This window comes from Gasterosteus aculeatus, chromosome 16 (assembly GCF_964276395.1).
Source record: "Gasterosteus aculeatus chromosome 16, fGasAcu3.hap1.1, whole genome shotgun sequence".
NCBI lineage: Eukaryota > Metazoa > Chordata > Actinopteri > Perciformes > Gasterosteidae > Gasterosteus > Gasterosteus aculeatus.
In genome coordinates, this window is record NC_135704.1 from 2,278,867 (window position 1) to 2,297,874 (window position 19,008).

Sequence of the window (19,008 nt, forward strand, 5' to 3'; positions counted from 1 at the left end):
ATAACTAAAACCACTTTGACCCAGGAGACTGCTGTTCATGTCCCGTGTGATACCTAAATGCACTATTGATTAATAACCTCAACTCGTAGTTACATGACATTGACATACTTGTGTAACTTTAGTTACTTAACAACATGTAATTCAAATCACGTTTCAGTGTGATTTAATTGTAATCTATAGTAATGGTCAATCAGACAAATTAGTTTAGATTTGACTAAAAAACTTCACATTATGACAAACCACGTTTGGCCTCCACACCACATCAACAATGAAAGCTTTTATAACGTATATATAACCAAAATACTGAACTGATCTGATTAAGATCATAGATCGTGTTGAAATGCGTACAGTAATAATAATAATCCAGTATCAGCGGTAACTTTGGAGTGAGAGGATGAGAAATTGGAGAGAAATTAAGACTTCTGCACTAATTGGGCAAGACTTGACATGTCACATCAAAGAGGTTTCATTGCAAAGATCTTTTCTCCTTGTCTCACTCCAATCTCAGAAACGCTGGCCGGCCAGTCTGACTTCATGACAAGTCATATAATTGTTAAAGGCCATTCGTTGGATTAAAACAAACAAGGGTATTGATTGGCTCGTGCCTGCCTGCAGGGGAAGACAGTGATGTATTGGATGAAGAAGAAGAGCTGGCGGATCTGAGCAGCAGACGTGCAGAGGGTTAAAACCAATCAGTCCATTCCCACACAGTTCGTTGGTGGAAGGAAAGAGGGGATTTTGGACAAATCTCAGCATCTATGAGGCCACACGCTTCTCTGTGTGTTAATTGTGTTGTACATATTGTTCTTCTGCAACAATTTATATGGTGGCCAATCAAATCAAAAAGTCTGTCTCGTGCGAGATGTTTGCTCGCTCGCGTAACGTGAACTTCTTTGCTCCCGAGGCTAATCTGCTCGCGCTTGAAGGTGTTTTCTAAGTGCGCGCTGTTTTTCTTTTTGACAGTAAGGGGGCGGAGCCAGTCACCATGGTCTCTGGACCTGATTGGTTACAAACCCCGTCTTTGGATTGGCTGGAGTGATGCATTCAGACAACTATAGAAGCCCATTTCCGGACTGAAGAAAGGGGATAGAAGGTCGAAATTATGAGATAAAACGTTGTCAAAACACAAACACAAATGAATATTGGGTTTTGATTTTTCCTTTATTCTGAGTCTCTTCCCCCTACCAACAGGAGAAAGACAAGAAGGGTTCAAAATTGCAGGTGCATCGTAATTGAAAGTGAATTACAGTTTGCATCCAAATGAGTTGGACGAAAATAAATTAAACAACAAAACAAAACGCTCAAGGACCCTCGCACGTTTTCCTTTCCAGAAGCATCTCAAAATAATCTTACTGCTGAACTGACCATGTACATTCAGGTAAAACAAAACACGGGGAGGATTGGAGAAACGTTTCACAATTAAATCAAATATAAACAGGTATCCATGTAGAAACAGTTGTGAATCCTACTTGTATTACTCTATAATGTATAGTATGGTGCAATCCTGCATGATTCCATATTTTCCATTACCTGGACATATGTCATGCTCCAGTAAAAACAGTATACAGTAAAACGGTATACAGCTAAAATGATGAACAGGTTTTTACTACTAAGATATGTAACAAGGTTATTATTTCTGAAAAGACCCATTACAGTTTAGTTCTAAGACGTAATTCCTCTTGGCATTTTGGGCACCACTAGCTGACTGCCACGTAGTCCCAATAGATTGCAGAGAAGACAGACAGCCGAAGAGACAAAACAATGTAGTTTGATAAGTAGCCCAAATTGGGGGGGTGAACTGTCCAAGTAACACACTATGTAATTGTTAACCTTGGAAGAAGCACATCAGAACGCATATTATTTTGTGATTGTGATTATGGATCCTCTTGGAAATTGAGCATATTTAATTGAAATGAACACCAATAACATCTAATTAAAGCAAACAATGAAAACCATTTAACAGAGATTTGGGTGAGCCAATATAATGGCACATCCTGCAAATCCTGCAGTATGTTCATACAGTGGCATGCATGCTTACCCTCTTGGAAATCTTCTCAGAAAGTTCTATGGTATTTGTTGGGTTAGCTCAGTCAAAATTGATAGAAGATAGCCTTTAGAACACCCAATTAGGGTTTCATATTCATGTATTAAAACGTATTATGGATTCATTATCCAGCTCAGGCAATTTTCAATCCTGCTGAAGTACTTACAAAAATGAACAGCAATTTATGTTTTTGTCATAAGAAAAAAGGTCTTGAGTAGGACTGATGTTGACATATCAGATATTCGAATTGTGATTCGAATATCACTTGAACAACAAGCACTGCCCTAAAAAAATGTCATTGGACAGAGCAAAGCACCTCCTGGCAGGGCTGGAGCAGTTGTGTCTGCTTGCAGTGTCGTCGTAGTTGAGATGCACTTTGCACACAGGTCTCTGCTGTCCCCCCTGGGTCATAAGGGCCAATGCATTATGGAGTGACATTCATATCCCATCTATAACCTGCAGCGCCCTGCCATAGGGCTCTGACATTTCACTTCATTAAGTCCTCTCTTCATTTGATGTTCTAGACTGGGATACAGGGCCGGTGTGAAAGGACGAAGCTCAACGATGAATTAAACATGGCGGGTTTAAATATAGACTTCCTGGGACAAAGGAGGCAGTATAGTTTCTCAGTCCCTAACCATTTCACATCCTCTGACATCATGGCCTGACTGACAGCTGATGGGGACACATTTTGAAAAGGTATTCTCTTCTCTCATTGGCAACAAATCCCATTAAAAGACGAAATCCGATGATATATTGCTGCAACTAACAAATGTTGTGTAATGTGTGTATCTGCAGTTTCAGTTGCTGTATCTCCATTATATCCCCGAATCCAGATCAGTCAACCACACTGTTGCATCAGCTGCCGTGTTCCTTCATCACCACAAGCATACATATTGCAGTTTATTTCGACTCAATCCCACACATGCTGCTGTATATCTCACTGCTCTGAACGTGTCCAAAAATAATAATAGTTCCCAACAAATACACATGACCTAGTAACTATTGGGTTACAATTGGCTGGTGCCTTTAATTCACTGTATCTTCTTTTCCGAATTCTCAAAGAAACTCTTAATCTACACAGCAGATTCTTTTTAATGACTGTTTTTCTTTTATGTTTCAATTTTAAGATCAATGTTCTTAACTGTCTGTAAAGCTCCTTGGTCTGTTTGGAGGATTTTAATGGTTTTATGTGAAGCACTTGATTGGCCTTGTTGTCAAATGCCTTCTATGATGAAATAAATGGGAAACTCCCCCCTTGATTAACACATTCAGTAATGTGGCTTGTACAGGCCCATCAACCAATCAGTAGAAAACACAACACGTGTTTGGACACACTAAATTTGATGTTGGGGACATCATGTGGAGCTGAACGTAACAGGAAGCAACAGGAAAGGACTCACCTCACCTCTTTTCAGGAGGGATTTCTCATTTTCAAAAGAACTGTATTTTCCTCAATTTGAGCGGGAAAGGGGTATAAGTCATTATTTACTGAACAGCTTGTCTGAGGAACCTTTAATCGCCTCCGACACTTACGTAAATAAAACCTAGTGCTTTCTACAGGATACAGTGGGAACCAATTAAAGTGAGTATGTGAAGCGTGCCGGTGCCACCTGTCCATCTCAGGAAGTGGTTTTTGCATTCCTTGGGTACAATTCAAGTAGAAAACTACACAAAACAAGTGCTCATACCGCCTTCAGTCGTCCGCTGTACAGAGCCTGCTGTTCCCCCAATGCACTAAAATAGCTAAGTAGCTCCTGTGCAGGAAAGATTTGAGAGATTACACTCAGTACACAGAGCTTTTCTTATTCGTTGTACGGCTCAGAGGCAATTATTTTGATCTCAAGAAGGACGACCAGGTACCATAATAACAAAATAAATACAGCATGTTGACATGAATTAAACAAGAAACACAGTAGAAACAGATGGATCTGGGATCCATTTAATCTGTGTTTGTCATTTGAAACATGCCTGAGGTGCTGTGCACTCAACTACCTTAACAAGGTTGATCAAATTCTTCCGACTACGATTTTTTGTTGTGGACTAATGTTTCTTTCATTTCGCTGAAATGAAGCAGTGAAAGACATGTATTAAACCACACAGGTTTCCTGGGTGGCAGACTCATGACTAATCTCTCATATGTGTCCTATAGAGATGTGGGCAACTCTGACACAAATATCGAGTCTCTCTGTGGTAAATCAGGCAGCTAGACTGGATAACACCAGACTGTTGAGTTTGGCCACATGGAGAATCTATTTCATTGAATATTTTTGTTTAATATACCTTTTGTTAAGGTATTTATTGTAGCGACGAACCTCCAGAGAGGGGCCTGCTCACGTTGCAGACCGGACGCAAATTCCTTATAATGGTAGCTCCTGTCATCAGTGTATAAATGGGTGAGATGGGGAGAATGATGACATGAAGTGTTAAAGAGCTTTGTCACAAGAATAGAAGAGAGAAATACAAGCACAGTCCACCCTCTACACTTTATTTCCAGTGATCTACTGGCACATACTAGTGGTTAGAAAGCATTAATGCTCAAAGTCCATTACAAGATTTTACTGAATATTGTCTGATAGTATTTGACAGTTAAACTTAATGTCAGAACTGAATTGAACCCGGGGGCAACAGTGTCATACGCCACACTACCATGCAGCCCCCTGTGTTGATTCAAATTGGAAATATTTTGTGTGAGTCGTTACCTAAAAGTGTAGTGTTGAATGTCATTATGTTGAAACCTTTTGCCGTTGGCATTTGGCACAAACCGTTCTTCCCATTAGAATCAAAGATTAAAAGATTCAAAGATTCAAGATTCAAGATTCAAAGATTTTATTGTCATTTACACACCGTTTACACCCTGTGTATTGAAATTCTTGTGCTTGCCTTTCCGGAAAGCCATTATGGGATAACTGCATTTGGAGAGTTCCAGAAAGGTGACCTAGTAATAAAAGGCCTTGAGGTAATGGAAATGTCCCTGTTGGAACCGCAGGGAAAACTGCAGGTTGGAGCAGAACTACTGGCTGCACAGAACAATGTGTCAACCAGGTGCAGGCCCGCTTCCCTGAGGTGGAACACTTACACTATTGTCAAGAGAAGAGCGTGTCATCTTCACCTGCTTTTCTTGCTGATTATTTTATAGAGAATGATGACCAGGAGGAAAAGCAAAGCGAAAGGAGAGCAGGTTTTGGGAAAAAATGACCTATTCTGCAGATGTTGCAGGATGGTGGATCTCTTTTTCTCGCATGGTGGCGTGGTGGTTAGCACTGTCGCCTCACAGCAAGAAGGTCCTGGGTTCCACTCCGCCCAGTGGCCTTTCTGTGTGGAGTCTGCATGTTCTCCCCGTGTCTGCGTGGGTTCTCTCCGGGTACTCTGGCTTCCTCCCACAGTCCACAGACATGCTCCGGGGATCAGGTTGATTGGGGACTGTAAATTCCCTGTAGGTGTGTGAATGTGAGTGTGATTGTATGTCTCTGTGTAGCCCTGCGATTGGCTGGCGACCAGTCCAGGGTGAACCCCGTCTCTCGCCTGAAGTTGGCTGGGTTAGGCTCCAGCCCCCCCTGTATGAAGGATAAGCGGTTTGAAGATGGATGGAGAATTATTTCATATTTTATGGGCCTCCATTCCCTGCAGCAGTAGTGTGACCGACCGTTGCTTAATGGAAAATGATTCCCACACTGCATTTCCATCTCAGTCCAGTGGTGTCAGAAATGTGGTGGGAGTGCACAGAAGAAAAGGCCCAGAGAAGGCCCCCGGTGGTCCACCCTCTTTCCACACACCCAGAAATGGAGAAATGAAATGAAATACTGTATTAGCACTGATAGACAAGGTTAATGAAACACTACATGCAAACAAACACCTGGGCAATAGTGGCACTGTGTTTTAGCCCGTTTTCTTTTCCCAGTGCACTATTGGTGTCAATGAAGCAGCACTGAACTATGTTAATACTGGGAATGTCAAACCTGCACGGTGCACACAAACACAAGTGATTCAGAATAAATAAATAAGGTTCAATGGTGAATTAAATCTCTTTATTGATGACATCTGAAAGAATCACCTTGGCGAGGAGGTGTCACCCTCATCCATCTCACAATCCTCTAATCTAATCGTAGAATGTTACTCGTTTTTTTCTGTCTGGGAAAAAAAAGAATTGATTCAGAGGCTACAGGTTGGGCTCTGATGTTAGAGTTTTTTCTGCTCAGCGGGCGATGGGTGGCAGGTTATTGGACATCCAATGCTGAGCCACTGTCTGTGATCTCTGCTGATACCCACAACATGTGTAAAAGCTCCAGAGTGGCATTGTTCTGTGACGCGGTACAACTCACTTATAGGGATCTATCGTATAAGAAAGGTGCGCCAGGTGTATGGAATTCATGCTTTGTTTGCCCCGTGAGGCTGTCAGGTCCGGCGTAAAAATAAATCTGAATCAATTAAAATCTATGCTGTATTCCAACACAGCAAATCTGCCAGCAACAGCATTTCTGTCTCCAACTCTCATGTTTCCCCCGTTGTCTGCTGGTAACAAGCCACCTCTAACAAGATTTCACAATAAAACTTCTTCTTGAGTGAGATATACAATAAAAAACAGGCCAAATCAAGAACAATGTCATTTACAGTACATAGACAGTTGCCATGACAAATTGCATTGCAGCTCGTGAAGTATCTGCAGTCTGTAAGGGTTCTCGCTTAAGCTCGACTAATTACAGATTTGTGATCGCATTAATAAAATATCCCCAAAATCCTCAAAGACGTCTCGCCCATGTTGTCTAAAATGTTTTTCATTAAAAGTTAGAGCTCTTGATCTTGGAAACAGCAGACAACGACACATTCTCACCATTTAGTAGAGGATCTGGAGTTTTAGAACATATCACACAAGAGATATATGATTGCCTGCCCCATAACAGCAACACCCACAGAATGCTCATATTACACGCGCAGGCTTTGAAATATTTTTGATTTGGGTCAATAATTCATTTCTCATACTAATATGGATTCCAGAGCCAGCCAGTGATTGCTTCCAACATGGTAGTGATTCCACCGGAGAACACATTACACCTCAAAACAGGCGTATTCATTAAAACTCCAAAAGGTCAAGATTGAGAAAAAATCTTCTTGGGAAAAAGTCTGGAACAATACAATAATATGTAACTTGTGCAATGCAATGCCATATATCTTCCAGTAGTCTAGTGGTAGGATCAAGGTTTCTGTGTAGACAAATCAAAGAAAGAAAATAAACACCTTGGTGGTTTCTTACACCCCAATAGTTTCTGCCCAATTTAATAGAAGTAACGTGATCACATTGGTCTCAGGAAATCTACAACTTCTGCTCTTGACTGATTAAGTGACTTATTTTGTGTGTATGTAACAAACTAACATCCATAGAAATATTAAGAGCACGGCCACAGATGTGTGGTGCTCCATTGGGAGGCGATGACAGCCTCAACGCCCCCTCCCTCGTCAAATGTGCACGTGTGCCCACTTACTGGACCTCATCAACGGCTATTGAGTGTTTGTTTTAGCTATTATGTGTCATGGAGCTCTGAAAGGGTTCATTTATTCCACTATTATTAGTACAGAGATTGAATGACGGTTGAATGTCTGGTTGTAATATAGTACAGATTATACGCTACAAAGAAATTCTGCTTTTTTGTGTGCAAGCAGTAAGCCACTGATGCCGTTTTAATGAATCCCTTCAGCACTATCAGTGGCTGGTGGTCCTTTCATCCTAGCACATGCTACCCCATTTTACAGTCAGCCCCTGCATAACCAAGCACGCGTGTTCTATCTCTAACAAGTTGGCTTTGAGCTTGACCAGCTGTGACATCGTAGGGACTGCCGATATAGCGTTCAAGCATTACATTACGCAACCTTCTCTAAATAATTCTGTGTGTGCTATGCATATTGCATTGTGCCCCGAGTTCCCCGAGTTCCGCCTTGTCCTCAGACTCTGCTCTCCATTGGCTGTGAATCCTCATCTGCTTAGCTAAAATTACCTTGTCCTTTTTGTCAAACCTCTCCCATCTCCCTCCCTCGAGTGTAGCAGTCTGCGAAAAAGGGTCAAAGAGTATGCACGCAATGCATGGCATATTGTGTTAAACTAGAACATGTGGTTGAATTGCAGCTGTTTATGTTTACTATCTGATGGGAAGTGAATACATGATGTTGTTTACGAGCTTCCAGCTCAAAGTGGACAAAGCCGGAATACTAGTAGAAGGCAAACTTCTGCCAAGGCTTAAATCTAGTGTTTATTTCTATGAATTATGTTCCTGTTAAATTGCGGTTCAACCGCCCTGGTAATAAAGTTGCATGCCTTCCCTTCTGTGTGCAGAGATGGAAAACATTTTTTTTTTTAATACAGTGAAAACGTTTCTAACTATAAGGCCTACTGGTCGAAGTAGGAGTAGAATATTTTGCTCACTTTTAAGTGGGGGTTGCCGTGGCGCAGGTGGTGGGGCGGGTGCACTGGGAACCGCAGGGTTGGTGGTTCGAGTCCCGGCTGCCCCATGTCTCAAGTCGAAGTGTCCCTGAGCAAGACACCAAACCCCTAATTGCTCCCTGGGCAAAAATGTAAAAAGCCATGGGTTTAAAGTGTAATGTAAGTCGCTTTGGATAAAAGCGTCTGCTAAATGACCTGTAATGTAATGTAAGTGGCGTGGGTGGTTGTGTTACACATCTGTTTGAGATGGAGGAAATTGGAGTATGTGGTTTATCCCAGAGCCTTTTTCACAAACCAGTACTACAGTCTCTAATCACTGGCTGTCTTACCTTAACCCTACTAGAGTCTGGAGCTCGATTTCTAAAACCCAGAGAGATGTCAAAGGTTTTTAAAGAAACATTACAGTATGTGAGTACATACCTGGGAGGCGGGACATCATTACCCGAGCCATATTTTTATTTCCCATGATCATGTGTATGTCCGTTTGCCAATTGCACAAGAATAGATACTCCCTTCCAAAGACACGTCACATTTTACTCCCTTGGGTTTCACTGCAATGGAATCTGCAGCTATGCTGTTTGTTATGGTCTCTGATATGCAGAGACCATATGCAAGTGACAAGGTCAATGGAAGGGGACTTTCGAGACTTAAGCAGAGAGAAGTTACCTCTGCTCAGCGCATGTGCTCTGAAAGTGAGAGCCTACTTTGGATCAATGTACCTCTGCGAAATTGCATTTTCACCGATGAAAGTACAGGAACCGTCTTTCTGACAGACAGCTCACAGACCGCCTCCGACCGGCCGTCTTCTTCTGCATTGTTGTTACTCATAATTTCCTTTTATGTTCCACTGAAATTTAGTGCGTATTTAGTTTATTTTTGGTTACATCAATTTGAAAGCCCGACCAACGTGGTGGATTGTATTCTATTACAATTAGGCCTGATAAAAGCCTCAAGTTGTAAGTAAAGTATGGTTAGTCTTTTCCTTACATTCAGATGTAAAGAATCTTACATCACGAAACGTTGTATTTACCTGGCAAAAAAATAACCCCCACAAAAGCCTCAGTGGTAGCGGTAGCGTGTGGCGTGTATAGCGACCATTTCTCCACACAGTTAGACACGGCAGGAGAAAAAGCCAAGGCTTTTCATTATTCATCGGGTTGCAGACATAGAACATTACTTATACATTAAAGTCTTAGTTTGTTCTTTTTCAGCTACAAACATTTCATTATTTAAGAAGAAAAGTGCAATGCAGTGTGGAGACCTACAGGGATGTTTTATGGCAGTGGTTCTCAACGTGTCTGCTGCGGGTTAGGGTTCACAACTGCATTAAATATGACTGGAAAGAGTTGTTTGTTATCAGTTCTAAATATTCATCTCTTTGGCGGGCCCAGATTTAAGGTTTATTATCAAATGAAAAGGTGTTTGAAAAACTGATATAATTTTTCACCGTAGTCTGTATTGCTGTCTGTATGATAGTAAGATGTTTGTGGGTCAATGTCCAGGTACTCTCCTGGTGCCTCAGACGATCGTCTACATCCAAGGTTGATTTCCAGTATTTGGGTTTTGCCAACCCCCCCCCGCTTGTCTATGTTCATTTTTCAACTATATACTTTACCTTTAAGTAGCTTCGAAGCATAACTGGGCATGTTTTCAACATGTCTCCTGTTTATTATGTGTCATGTGGTGGTGTCGAGTAAAAAAAAGGATTTTGATGCTTTAAAAATGACTTCATTGGAGAAATATATATTTGAACACACATTTTTGGCTTTTTTGCCTGTGGACATTTTCTATGCCATCTTTTTTCAATTTAATAAATGGGCTATTCCAAGCAAATGCAAATATGTCTACAAGAGAATTGTTAAAGCATTTATAGTACATCAAGTTCTGTTAAGAGCAGGCCGTTCAAAACCACCAGTACAGTCCATTAAGATGTAGTGTTAAAGGACTACAGTGCCCCCCCCCCCCCTCCTTTGTTTAGTTATATCACTGGTTCAGTATTTGTTTTATGTGAAAGCAAAAATGATAATTTTTCTGGCACATTTGATAAGAGGAGGAACTGGAAGCAGTGGGAGCCTTTTTCTCTGGGTGCAGCGTGCCATCCAAACGCACCATTGGCAGCTGTTGGATTAACCAGAGGTGTTCAGTAAAGCTGTGCTTAATTGTAAAGCTATTCTTTTCTATATGAGCCGCAGTTGCATTGCATAAGCCCAAAGATCCAGACAGGTTTCGTCGCTCCCCACCGCCCACACACACACACCTATGCATTCCTATTACCATTACCAACAGACTCCCTTCTGTTTCTGTTAAGTGGGGACTTTCTGCTGTTAGACAATTCAGAAATGACTAAATTCTGACATAAGTGGACTTCCAAATGTCCCCTTTATAATATAACCACCCACAAACAGCTGTTTCCATGGACGTTTTCAGAAGATGTCATCCACTTCTTGATGTTGAGATACCTTATTCTTCTTCCCAATACAGAAAAAGTATTCATGTTTTGCTGCCATTCATTTGTAAAGCCTTGACTCAACCAAAAAGCCCCCAAACGTATTGTAAAGAACAGATGTTGAGCTCTGTGTAGCAAACGTTTTGCCAATTCCCTTTGTTTGAATCTGAAGGAGAAGGAGGACCATCATTTTGTATTAACAGACTCGAGTCACCAAGCAACATCCCCCTGTTGAGCTTCAGTCAAGACGATTGTGACAAGTCATTCTCATTTTGCTCTGATTTTGAGAACCATCATTTGGAGCAATATTTGGCCTTTTGTCATGGGACAATTTGAAAATGTCATGTTGTAATTATTTTGAGGCATTAATGATATTATACTGTTGAATATCAAAGTGAACACACAAGCAACCTATTTGAAATGCATTCATCATCAATGATAATGTTCCCTGCAAAAATGATAAAGGTATAAAAGATATCAACATTCTCTTTTCTAGATGATAACATTTTTTAAGCAAGGTGCTTCTTTTTCTCTAGCATGATAGTGAGCTAGACATCTTCTCCGTGTCACTTGGCAAGAACCTTCATGACTCATCTGGTCATGAACTAAAATAGAGGACAAAGTAAGATTTCGACCAGAATTAATTTGGGAACCCTTAATATCTGGAAGTAAATATTAATAAGCCGTGCCTATTTGTTTTATTTTTAACCTGTGAACACCTGTGTGTGTACCTCTGCATCCATTTATTTCAGATTTTGCATATCTGTTACCTGCCATGTAGTTTTAACTCTGTACTTCGCGTTGCCTCATCCTTTTTGTTTTTTTCTGCCAGTTAGTGCTAGTTTTCATCATTTGTATTAATAAATGGTTGCGGTTTGTTTATTTTTACCTTGCTGCTTGGTGTTGACACGATCAAGTTATTAATGTGATACTCCCTCCAACATTTAAGATGGGCTGCATTTCTGAAAGTTTGGCTCAGACAAAGAAGAATAAAAACAACACTGCTGACTCGTCCAAGGACCAGTCCTCTGCAGGGAAGACATGTAGTCCTCCCCTTTGTGGTCCCCAGGCAGTGAAATCAAATTTTTTATTGCACAAACTTCTCCTCCATGCTTTCTGTTAATTCAATTTGAGGTAATGCTGAGGCATAGCATTTGTTTTTTGGTGGTATCTTAGTACTTCCGAATAGAGTAGAGTTGGCTGCTTTTTTTCGCTTTGACGTTTTTCTCTGTGATATCTTTCTCTGGACAGATTTACCAATTCAATTTCTTTCAAATAAATTATTTTTTTCTTCTTTTCTTTGTTCCCTTTCTTTCTATTTACAGACTCTAAAGTCATCTACAGAAACAGCGACGGCCACGTCATCAAGTTCGACATCCTTAAAAACGAAACAGAGATTGTCCTGACAAACACAACATTTGTAAGTAGATGAGTTTGTCATATTGTATATTGAATGACAAGTTTGCATTAAGATATAAATGATGATGTTAATTGAAATTGCATACAGTTAAGCTAGACCTCTCTTTATTCCTAGATAAATTTCAACGTGGCCAAGTATTCCATCTCCCCTGATCTGAAATATGTGCTCTTCGCTTATGATGTGAAACAGGTACGTTTCTTCTTCACCTCTCTCATAGTGAGACTCTCCTCGTCCTGCTCACAGTACAGTATATGGAACATGTAACGGATTACATTGTGTACAGTGTAAATACTTTTTCATGTAGTTTCTTTCTCATTTTGGCTCTCGGAGTAGCATCATCATTGAGATGTACGAGGTAGGTGAAACAAGCCAGAACTACAGCTCATGAGATTTTTGATAGAAGGTAGGCCGGTTCCTCTCCTTCTAACCTCTCCGATTTACAGAACTACAGTTTCCTCTCATGAACTCAGTCTTTTATGGAGTATAAAGGGATTCTTACACGGTTCAAAAATATGCTCAACCAGGGTTTGTTGTTCTGAAAAGGAGATGACAACCACGTAATGTTTAGCAGGTGTGATATTTGAGTGTGGTATCAGAAGCAGCCAAGCTGATTTCATATCTCTGGTCTCAGTCTCATATTTTATTTGACTGGGTTCTAAGAAATTACATCAAGTTGTTAAGCACTTTCTCATTAAATTGAATGAGAAAACATGTCCAAACTTTTGATTGGTACAGCATGTTGAGACCTGTTTGCTTAACAACTTGACTTGGTAACTCTTGGTAGCAAGTGGGGCTTTGTGAGGCTTTGCAATACGAATTGCCACAATACTACAGCTTGGTCAGTGCTCTGACAACAAGGTATAGAGGCCACCTTTAGCGTGTGTATTCAGATAAACTGATTCAGGTCAAATGGCCAGTAGGGCAGGTAGATGAATAAGTTAAATAAACACAGAACCTTCACCCAGGAGACCATTGTTGGCGTCCCGTATGAAAGTTAATGTATAGTTCATTTACAATGGTTTTGTAATGTGTAATGTACACAGGTTAGTATGACTTTTGGTATTAGACAAGAATGTCGACCTAATGATGATGCTGGATTAAAAAGGTCACATGATCACCAAGATATCATTCGCCTGTTTGTGTACAATACCAACTTCTCTTGCAGTTCTTTCATTTTTGCTGACACATTGGCCTCAAAATCCTAAATGTCAATCTCGCGGTGGCACTAGAGAGAAACTTTGGGGATAATCAAAGTCTTCTGTATTCATCGTCATGTACAGTAACCATGTTGAACCAGGGCACCCAGTAGATGTTACAGAATACTCAACATTTACCTGAAAACTGGGTTAGGAGGGAATTCAGGGGATCAGGACACATCTTCTTGCCAACATAAATGTTTAAAAAGAAATACGGGAAAAACATTGAGTATAAAAAATGGTGAAATGAAAGTACCGCCATTGATACATTGCATCACAGGTCAAAAGCAGATTTATATCACTGCCAAAATATGAAGTAACACGCTGTCTGTCACTGCCTGCTCATGCCCCCTATGTTTACTGCCTGTGTGTGTTCCCGGCACGGGAACGTCAACCTGATTATAATTCAGTGGTGCACAGCTTATTCCTGGCCTGTCAGTACAATTCCATTGTGAGTATATTTTGACTTTATTGCAACAATTTACCCGTCCTGTCTCCCTGACCTACAGCTCTAGATCATCCTCCCAGTTCTCCCCCTTCTTTCCGTGCAGCTCCGCCTCACCTGGTCCTCCACCGTCTCACCCTTGTCCTTGGCTCCCACACCACTCAGTATATTTTCCCCCTTGTTGTTTTTTGGCTATCAAAACCCTATACTCTCCCTCACTCTCTGGTCTGTGTTTTACATTTGGGTCCGCACACCATGACATATCAATCTGGCCAAACATGGAACAAGCAGATTCAGACTCCCTCTGTCAGGCCCTCGCCTCAAAGGTTGCTCTAGTGAGACATTACAAAAAGCTGCTGCGGGACGTGGTTTAGTCTCTTCGGTCTCTTCATCAACATGGGACGTATTGACACCAAATCAACCAGGTCTCCATGCAACTCTCCTCTCCAGCAGAGACGCCCATGCAGCGCAGCAGAGTGGCAAAAGGGGAGGTTCTCGAGCAGCGGTGGGAATACTGTTGAGCCAAACCATTCAATCCTCACTATCCCAGACCAGAATGCAGCTTGGGGCTACACTTAGATGGAGCCCAACAGTCCTTTCCCTCGTGTTAGAGCTTCATCCACTCTTCCTCCTAGCGGGAATCCCCTTCCAGACACTCAGCTCCACCTCTGTGGCCATCCTTTAAAGGAGAGGCTCCTGACTCAAGTTACCCATGTCATGGAACGGCTGCATCTGGTGCTATCCGGTAATCACCATGAATACATTAAATTCCCCTGTTTCCTCTCCTCGGATCCCAGTGGTCCTCAGTTAGATATAGCTATTGATTGGTCTGCAACGACAGAAGACAAGCCTCCCTCGCTAGACGCTCTGCCACCCGATCTGTCACCAAATGCAAAACACAGACCAGGGAGTGAGGAAGAGCAGGGTTTTAACAGCCAAAAAACAACAAAGGGGAAGATGTATTGAATTGTGTGGGATGCGAGGACAAGGGGGAGATGCTAGAGGAGTAGACGAGGAGGAGCAAGACGGGACGATGGGGAACCGGGAGGATGATTCAGAGCAGTAGTCACAGGGAGACACACTCAAAAAATAACTCGTTGGCTTCACTTAAAAGAATCATGGAAATTATTTCCACTTAATTTAATTGGTTTCTCTCTATGCTAAGATATTACTCAAACACTATGTTATTGGCTTGTGTTAATATAATTTTTAGTGTTTAATCGATATGAATGGTTTAATCAGTTTTAACTAGATTTAGTTAAGTTAATTTAATTGAGTTCAAATTGAGCACATTTAACCTATTAATTTACATTAACTCAATGCAATTAAGTTGGCCGAACATAACTTCTTTGTGCTAAAAGAAAACCATTCAATCAAATGGAAATGCTTTGCATGATTTTTTTAAGTTAAGTCAAACAATAAATATTAAGTGCAATGAATGACAATAACACAAAGAATCCTTGCATTATGTGGTTGAGGCAAGAGAAGTCTATGTATGTTTAAGCTGACGCTTTTATCCAAAGCGACTTACATTGCATTACAATTTTATCCAAATTGTTAACCCACGGTTTAGATTTTAACCCATCCCACGCAGTAAGACCAGTGTGCTGCCGCAAGGGTGCGCGTGGAGCAGTTCAGGGTGGAGGACACCTCGAAATGGAACATGGAGCAGCCAGGGTTCGAACCGCCAACCCTGCGGTTCCCGGCGCACCCTCTCTACTCCATGTGCCACGGTCACCTGTTTTAATCAGCCCAAAACATTATAATGAACACTTCAGGTGTTAACATGAAAGGACCAAGGCTAAGGCTGATAATAGTGTTGAACAATATTTAATTTGCATAAGAGAATGGATGTAGATATTTTGCCTAGCTAAAACACAGCCAGGCAAAGACATTGTCTGCTATAGTCAAAGTCTGATGTAAATTTATAGCATTGTATATTGTTTGTTTCTGACATATAAAACCAAAGCAATGTCTTGGGGTTACTGTAAGTGCATTTCAACCATATGGATACAAACCCAGAAGGACAAGAAACAAGAAATTGCAATTTCATCAAATAAGCCGATTTACAACTATAGATGAGAGGCATTATAATTACAATTTAAGTGCTACAATTCGTTTTGTGTTTTTAGTCGGTAGAGTCTGAAGAGGTGTGTCTTTAGTTTGCGGCGAAAGATGTAAAGACTCTGCTCTCCTGATGTCATCAGAGAGCTCGTTCCACCATTTGGAGGCAGGACAGCAAAGCCTTTTTGAAGAAATGTACTTGCACGGTGCATAATTTTGAAACTGAAAAAATGTGAGGAAAAGTCAAAACGACTGTGCTGTAATTTTCACGTGACATGCGACTAATCAGGGACTAATCAGGGACTTCTTGGAATAAAAATATATATTTTTTAAAACAACATAAAACGCATTATGGGTTTTTTGTTTCATTTGCTGTTTCGTTCCCCTTATATGTTTCCATTATTTTATTATGGCCTTGTGCTATCATAATTTGCATGCCAATTGTTTGCTGTGTCAAAGCCCTGAAACCTGGATTGATTCCCAAAGGCATTTAAAACACCTGTATGTTTCTGTGATTATCTTTTTTTCCCACCTAGTAGCAACTTGGTGTGAAACAAACTAACAACACTGACCTTGACACCCGTGTGATGATAATAACAGCAGTTCTTCTCTAAAAAATGAATTCCTTTCCTAATAGGTTAATCTTTTGTGCACTGAATGCAATAAAACATGCATTGACAGCACTAAGATGTTACACCGCGTTGTTGATGCTACAAGTTTGATTCTTGTCTTTTTTCCACGGTTCCTTATATTTAATAGTTTGTTCTGGATCGCATTCATTCCAGTATGTTTTGTTAATATTTCAAACAAGTTATTCGAAAAGAGCAATTCATAATTTTGTGAATGCATCACATGTTATCAGCAGAAATAATAGCATGTATTGTTCTTTACCTCTTTTTAAATATACTGCTTAATTGCTCTGATGCAAAACCAAATTCTCCCTTTCATTTTAATACAGTTTTGTCTGTGCTGTTTGAGATGGAGGGACAGGCTTAGCTAGAGCTGGAATTCAGAACCTTTCAAATGCATGATCAGTCTCAAGCTTCCGGTAGCAGAACCAACATCAGTCAGCAAGGGACAGAGACAGTTGCCTCTTTTGTGGCTGCAACTTGCGATGTTACATTTGTTTTATTGTAGATAGACACAGAAAAACAGTGTTTGTCCACAGTAAGCCTAACGATATTTCAAAGAAAAGCACATCAGATAAAAGAGAGATGCTGAAGGAATAAAGCAGATTTAATGTTGTCAGTATTGTTTTTGGTATTTTTAATCTCATAAAAATACCAATACAAACTTGACACTATAGACGTGTTTCTTGAAAAAACATATTATTTGATATAAAATATATTTATTTTACTTAAACAGGAGTAAGAAGTACATTTATTTAGGACTATTTTCAGACGTTGAGTAACAAACATTCAAAGCTTTTTTAACAGCAACAGTATATTGTACATGGACGTGGATCGCTAATGGGTAGAATGTCCATTTATGTCATGTGTGCCGGCTTTTCTTTTTTGTTGTTCCCATTGAGGTGAGAGTGTAAACCAGATCCTGATTCCCATTGGTGTTTTTCCAGAGATGAGCCTTGCAGACGTTGTTGATGGATCATCACTAGCATGCCATAATGCAGTTTGTGTTTTCTGCAAGAGCAAAGACTGCAAGGTTGTGTTCTTACCAAAAATATCAAGAAGAAACTCAAAATGTCAATTGATCAAATATTTCTCACAATGGGACGGCCTATTAGATATATAGAGGTGCATATTGTGCTGGCACCCATAATCGCAACAAATTTATTCTAACCATTAGAGAAGATAATGCTAATGGCACACATTGACCTACAAAGAAAGTCAGTAATTGCTCTCTATTTGACAGCTGTCAATTGATTAAAAAAAACAACAACAGATTAATCACACATTTTTTTAAATGAATTAATCTCGATTAATCTTGAGGATGCTATTGCCAATATGCAGTTGGAGAGAGCTGTTATGGGAACGATTAGCCAATCTGCTTTTTTCACATGATATCCTTGTTTGCACAAAACTGACAACTTTCGTATTCTTATCAATACATAATTCTGCACAGCTGCTCCTGCTGCTGAAATTGTTTTCCTTTCCAACCCCCGTTTTAAAAGACCGTATATTGGTGAGGATGTAGCCAGTATTATTAATAATTGTAATATTTTTTCTATATTTATAGAATATTAACAAAATCATTTAAAATGCCACAAGTCCAAACCATTACACAGGCATAACAATAGGGAAAACATCCCAGCCCCTCTTGAGAATGGTCCCAAGGATAACTAAATTATAAATTAAGATTTAGTAAATCCACAATCAGTTCATGTCGCCACATGTTTATCAGCCCTATTACTAATGCTGATGAAAATAAATATTATAACTGCCTGGAAAAAACATTTCCTCCACTTTTCTGATGGCACAGGTGACAATGCAGTTTCAGTACAACCTTTGTGCGTGCTGCTGATTTTACTTAATTCCAATGTCTTAAGCATTAGAGATAAAATGAAAGGCATGATTTGCTGAATGTTTAATCCCTTCTTAGCAAAACAAGAGATTTATAAAAGCCGCCTGGCTGTGAACCACTTAGTGAAAACAGGTGAAGGCAAAGACAGCGTACTCACAGCCTCAATGCTGTAATTTCATTAGTAGCGAAAGCTATATATTATTCAGTTTTTATAAAAATGTATTCAGGAGTAAATATGAATATTCAGCAGAAATATATTCCTTATCTTTTCTCTGTTTCACACCGCACTCATGTGTAGTGTTTAGAAACCTGCACATTGTCTTTGCTATCGTGTATTGTGCTCATGCACATGTTATATTTTGCATGAGGTCAGCTAAATCCTTTTGCAAGGCAGGTGTCACAGCCTATTCCCACACCGTATAGCATCTAAATTCACTGTTTTCATTAAATTCAAAAGCATACACTTTGCATTTTGTTGC

At 40.2% G+C, this 19,008-nt stretch overlaps 1 protein-coding gene across 2 annotated transcripts in view; it reads left to right on the top strand.

Moving 5' to 3' along the window:
* dpp10 (dipeptidyl peptidase like 10) overlaps window positions 1-19,008 on the top strand; it is a 148,282-nt gene that overhangs the window by 100,405 nt on the left and 28,869 nt on the right. For both annotated transcript variants that reach the window (XM_040201505.2, XM_040201506.2), the window contains exons 4-5: window positions 12,249-12,343; window positions 12,458-12,532. In XM_040201505.2, coding sequence (XP_040057439.1) covers window positions 12,249-12,343; window positions 12,458-12,532 — 170 coding nt within the window. The remainder of the gene's footprint in view (window positions 1-12,248; window positions 12,344-12,457; window positions 12,533-19,008) is intronic.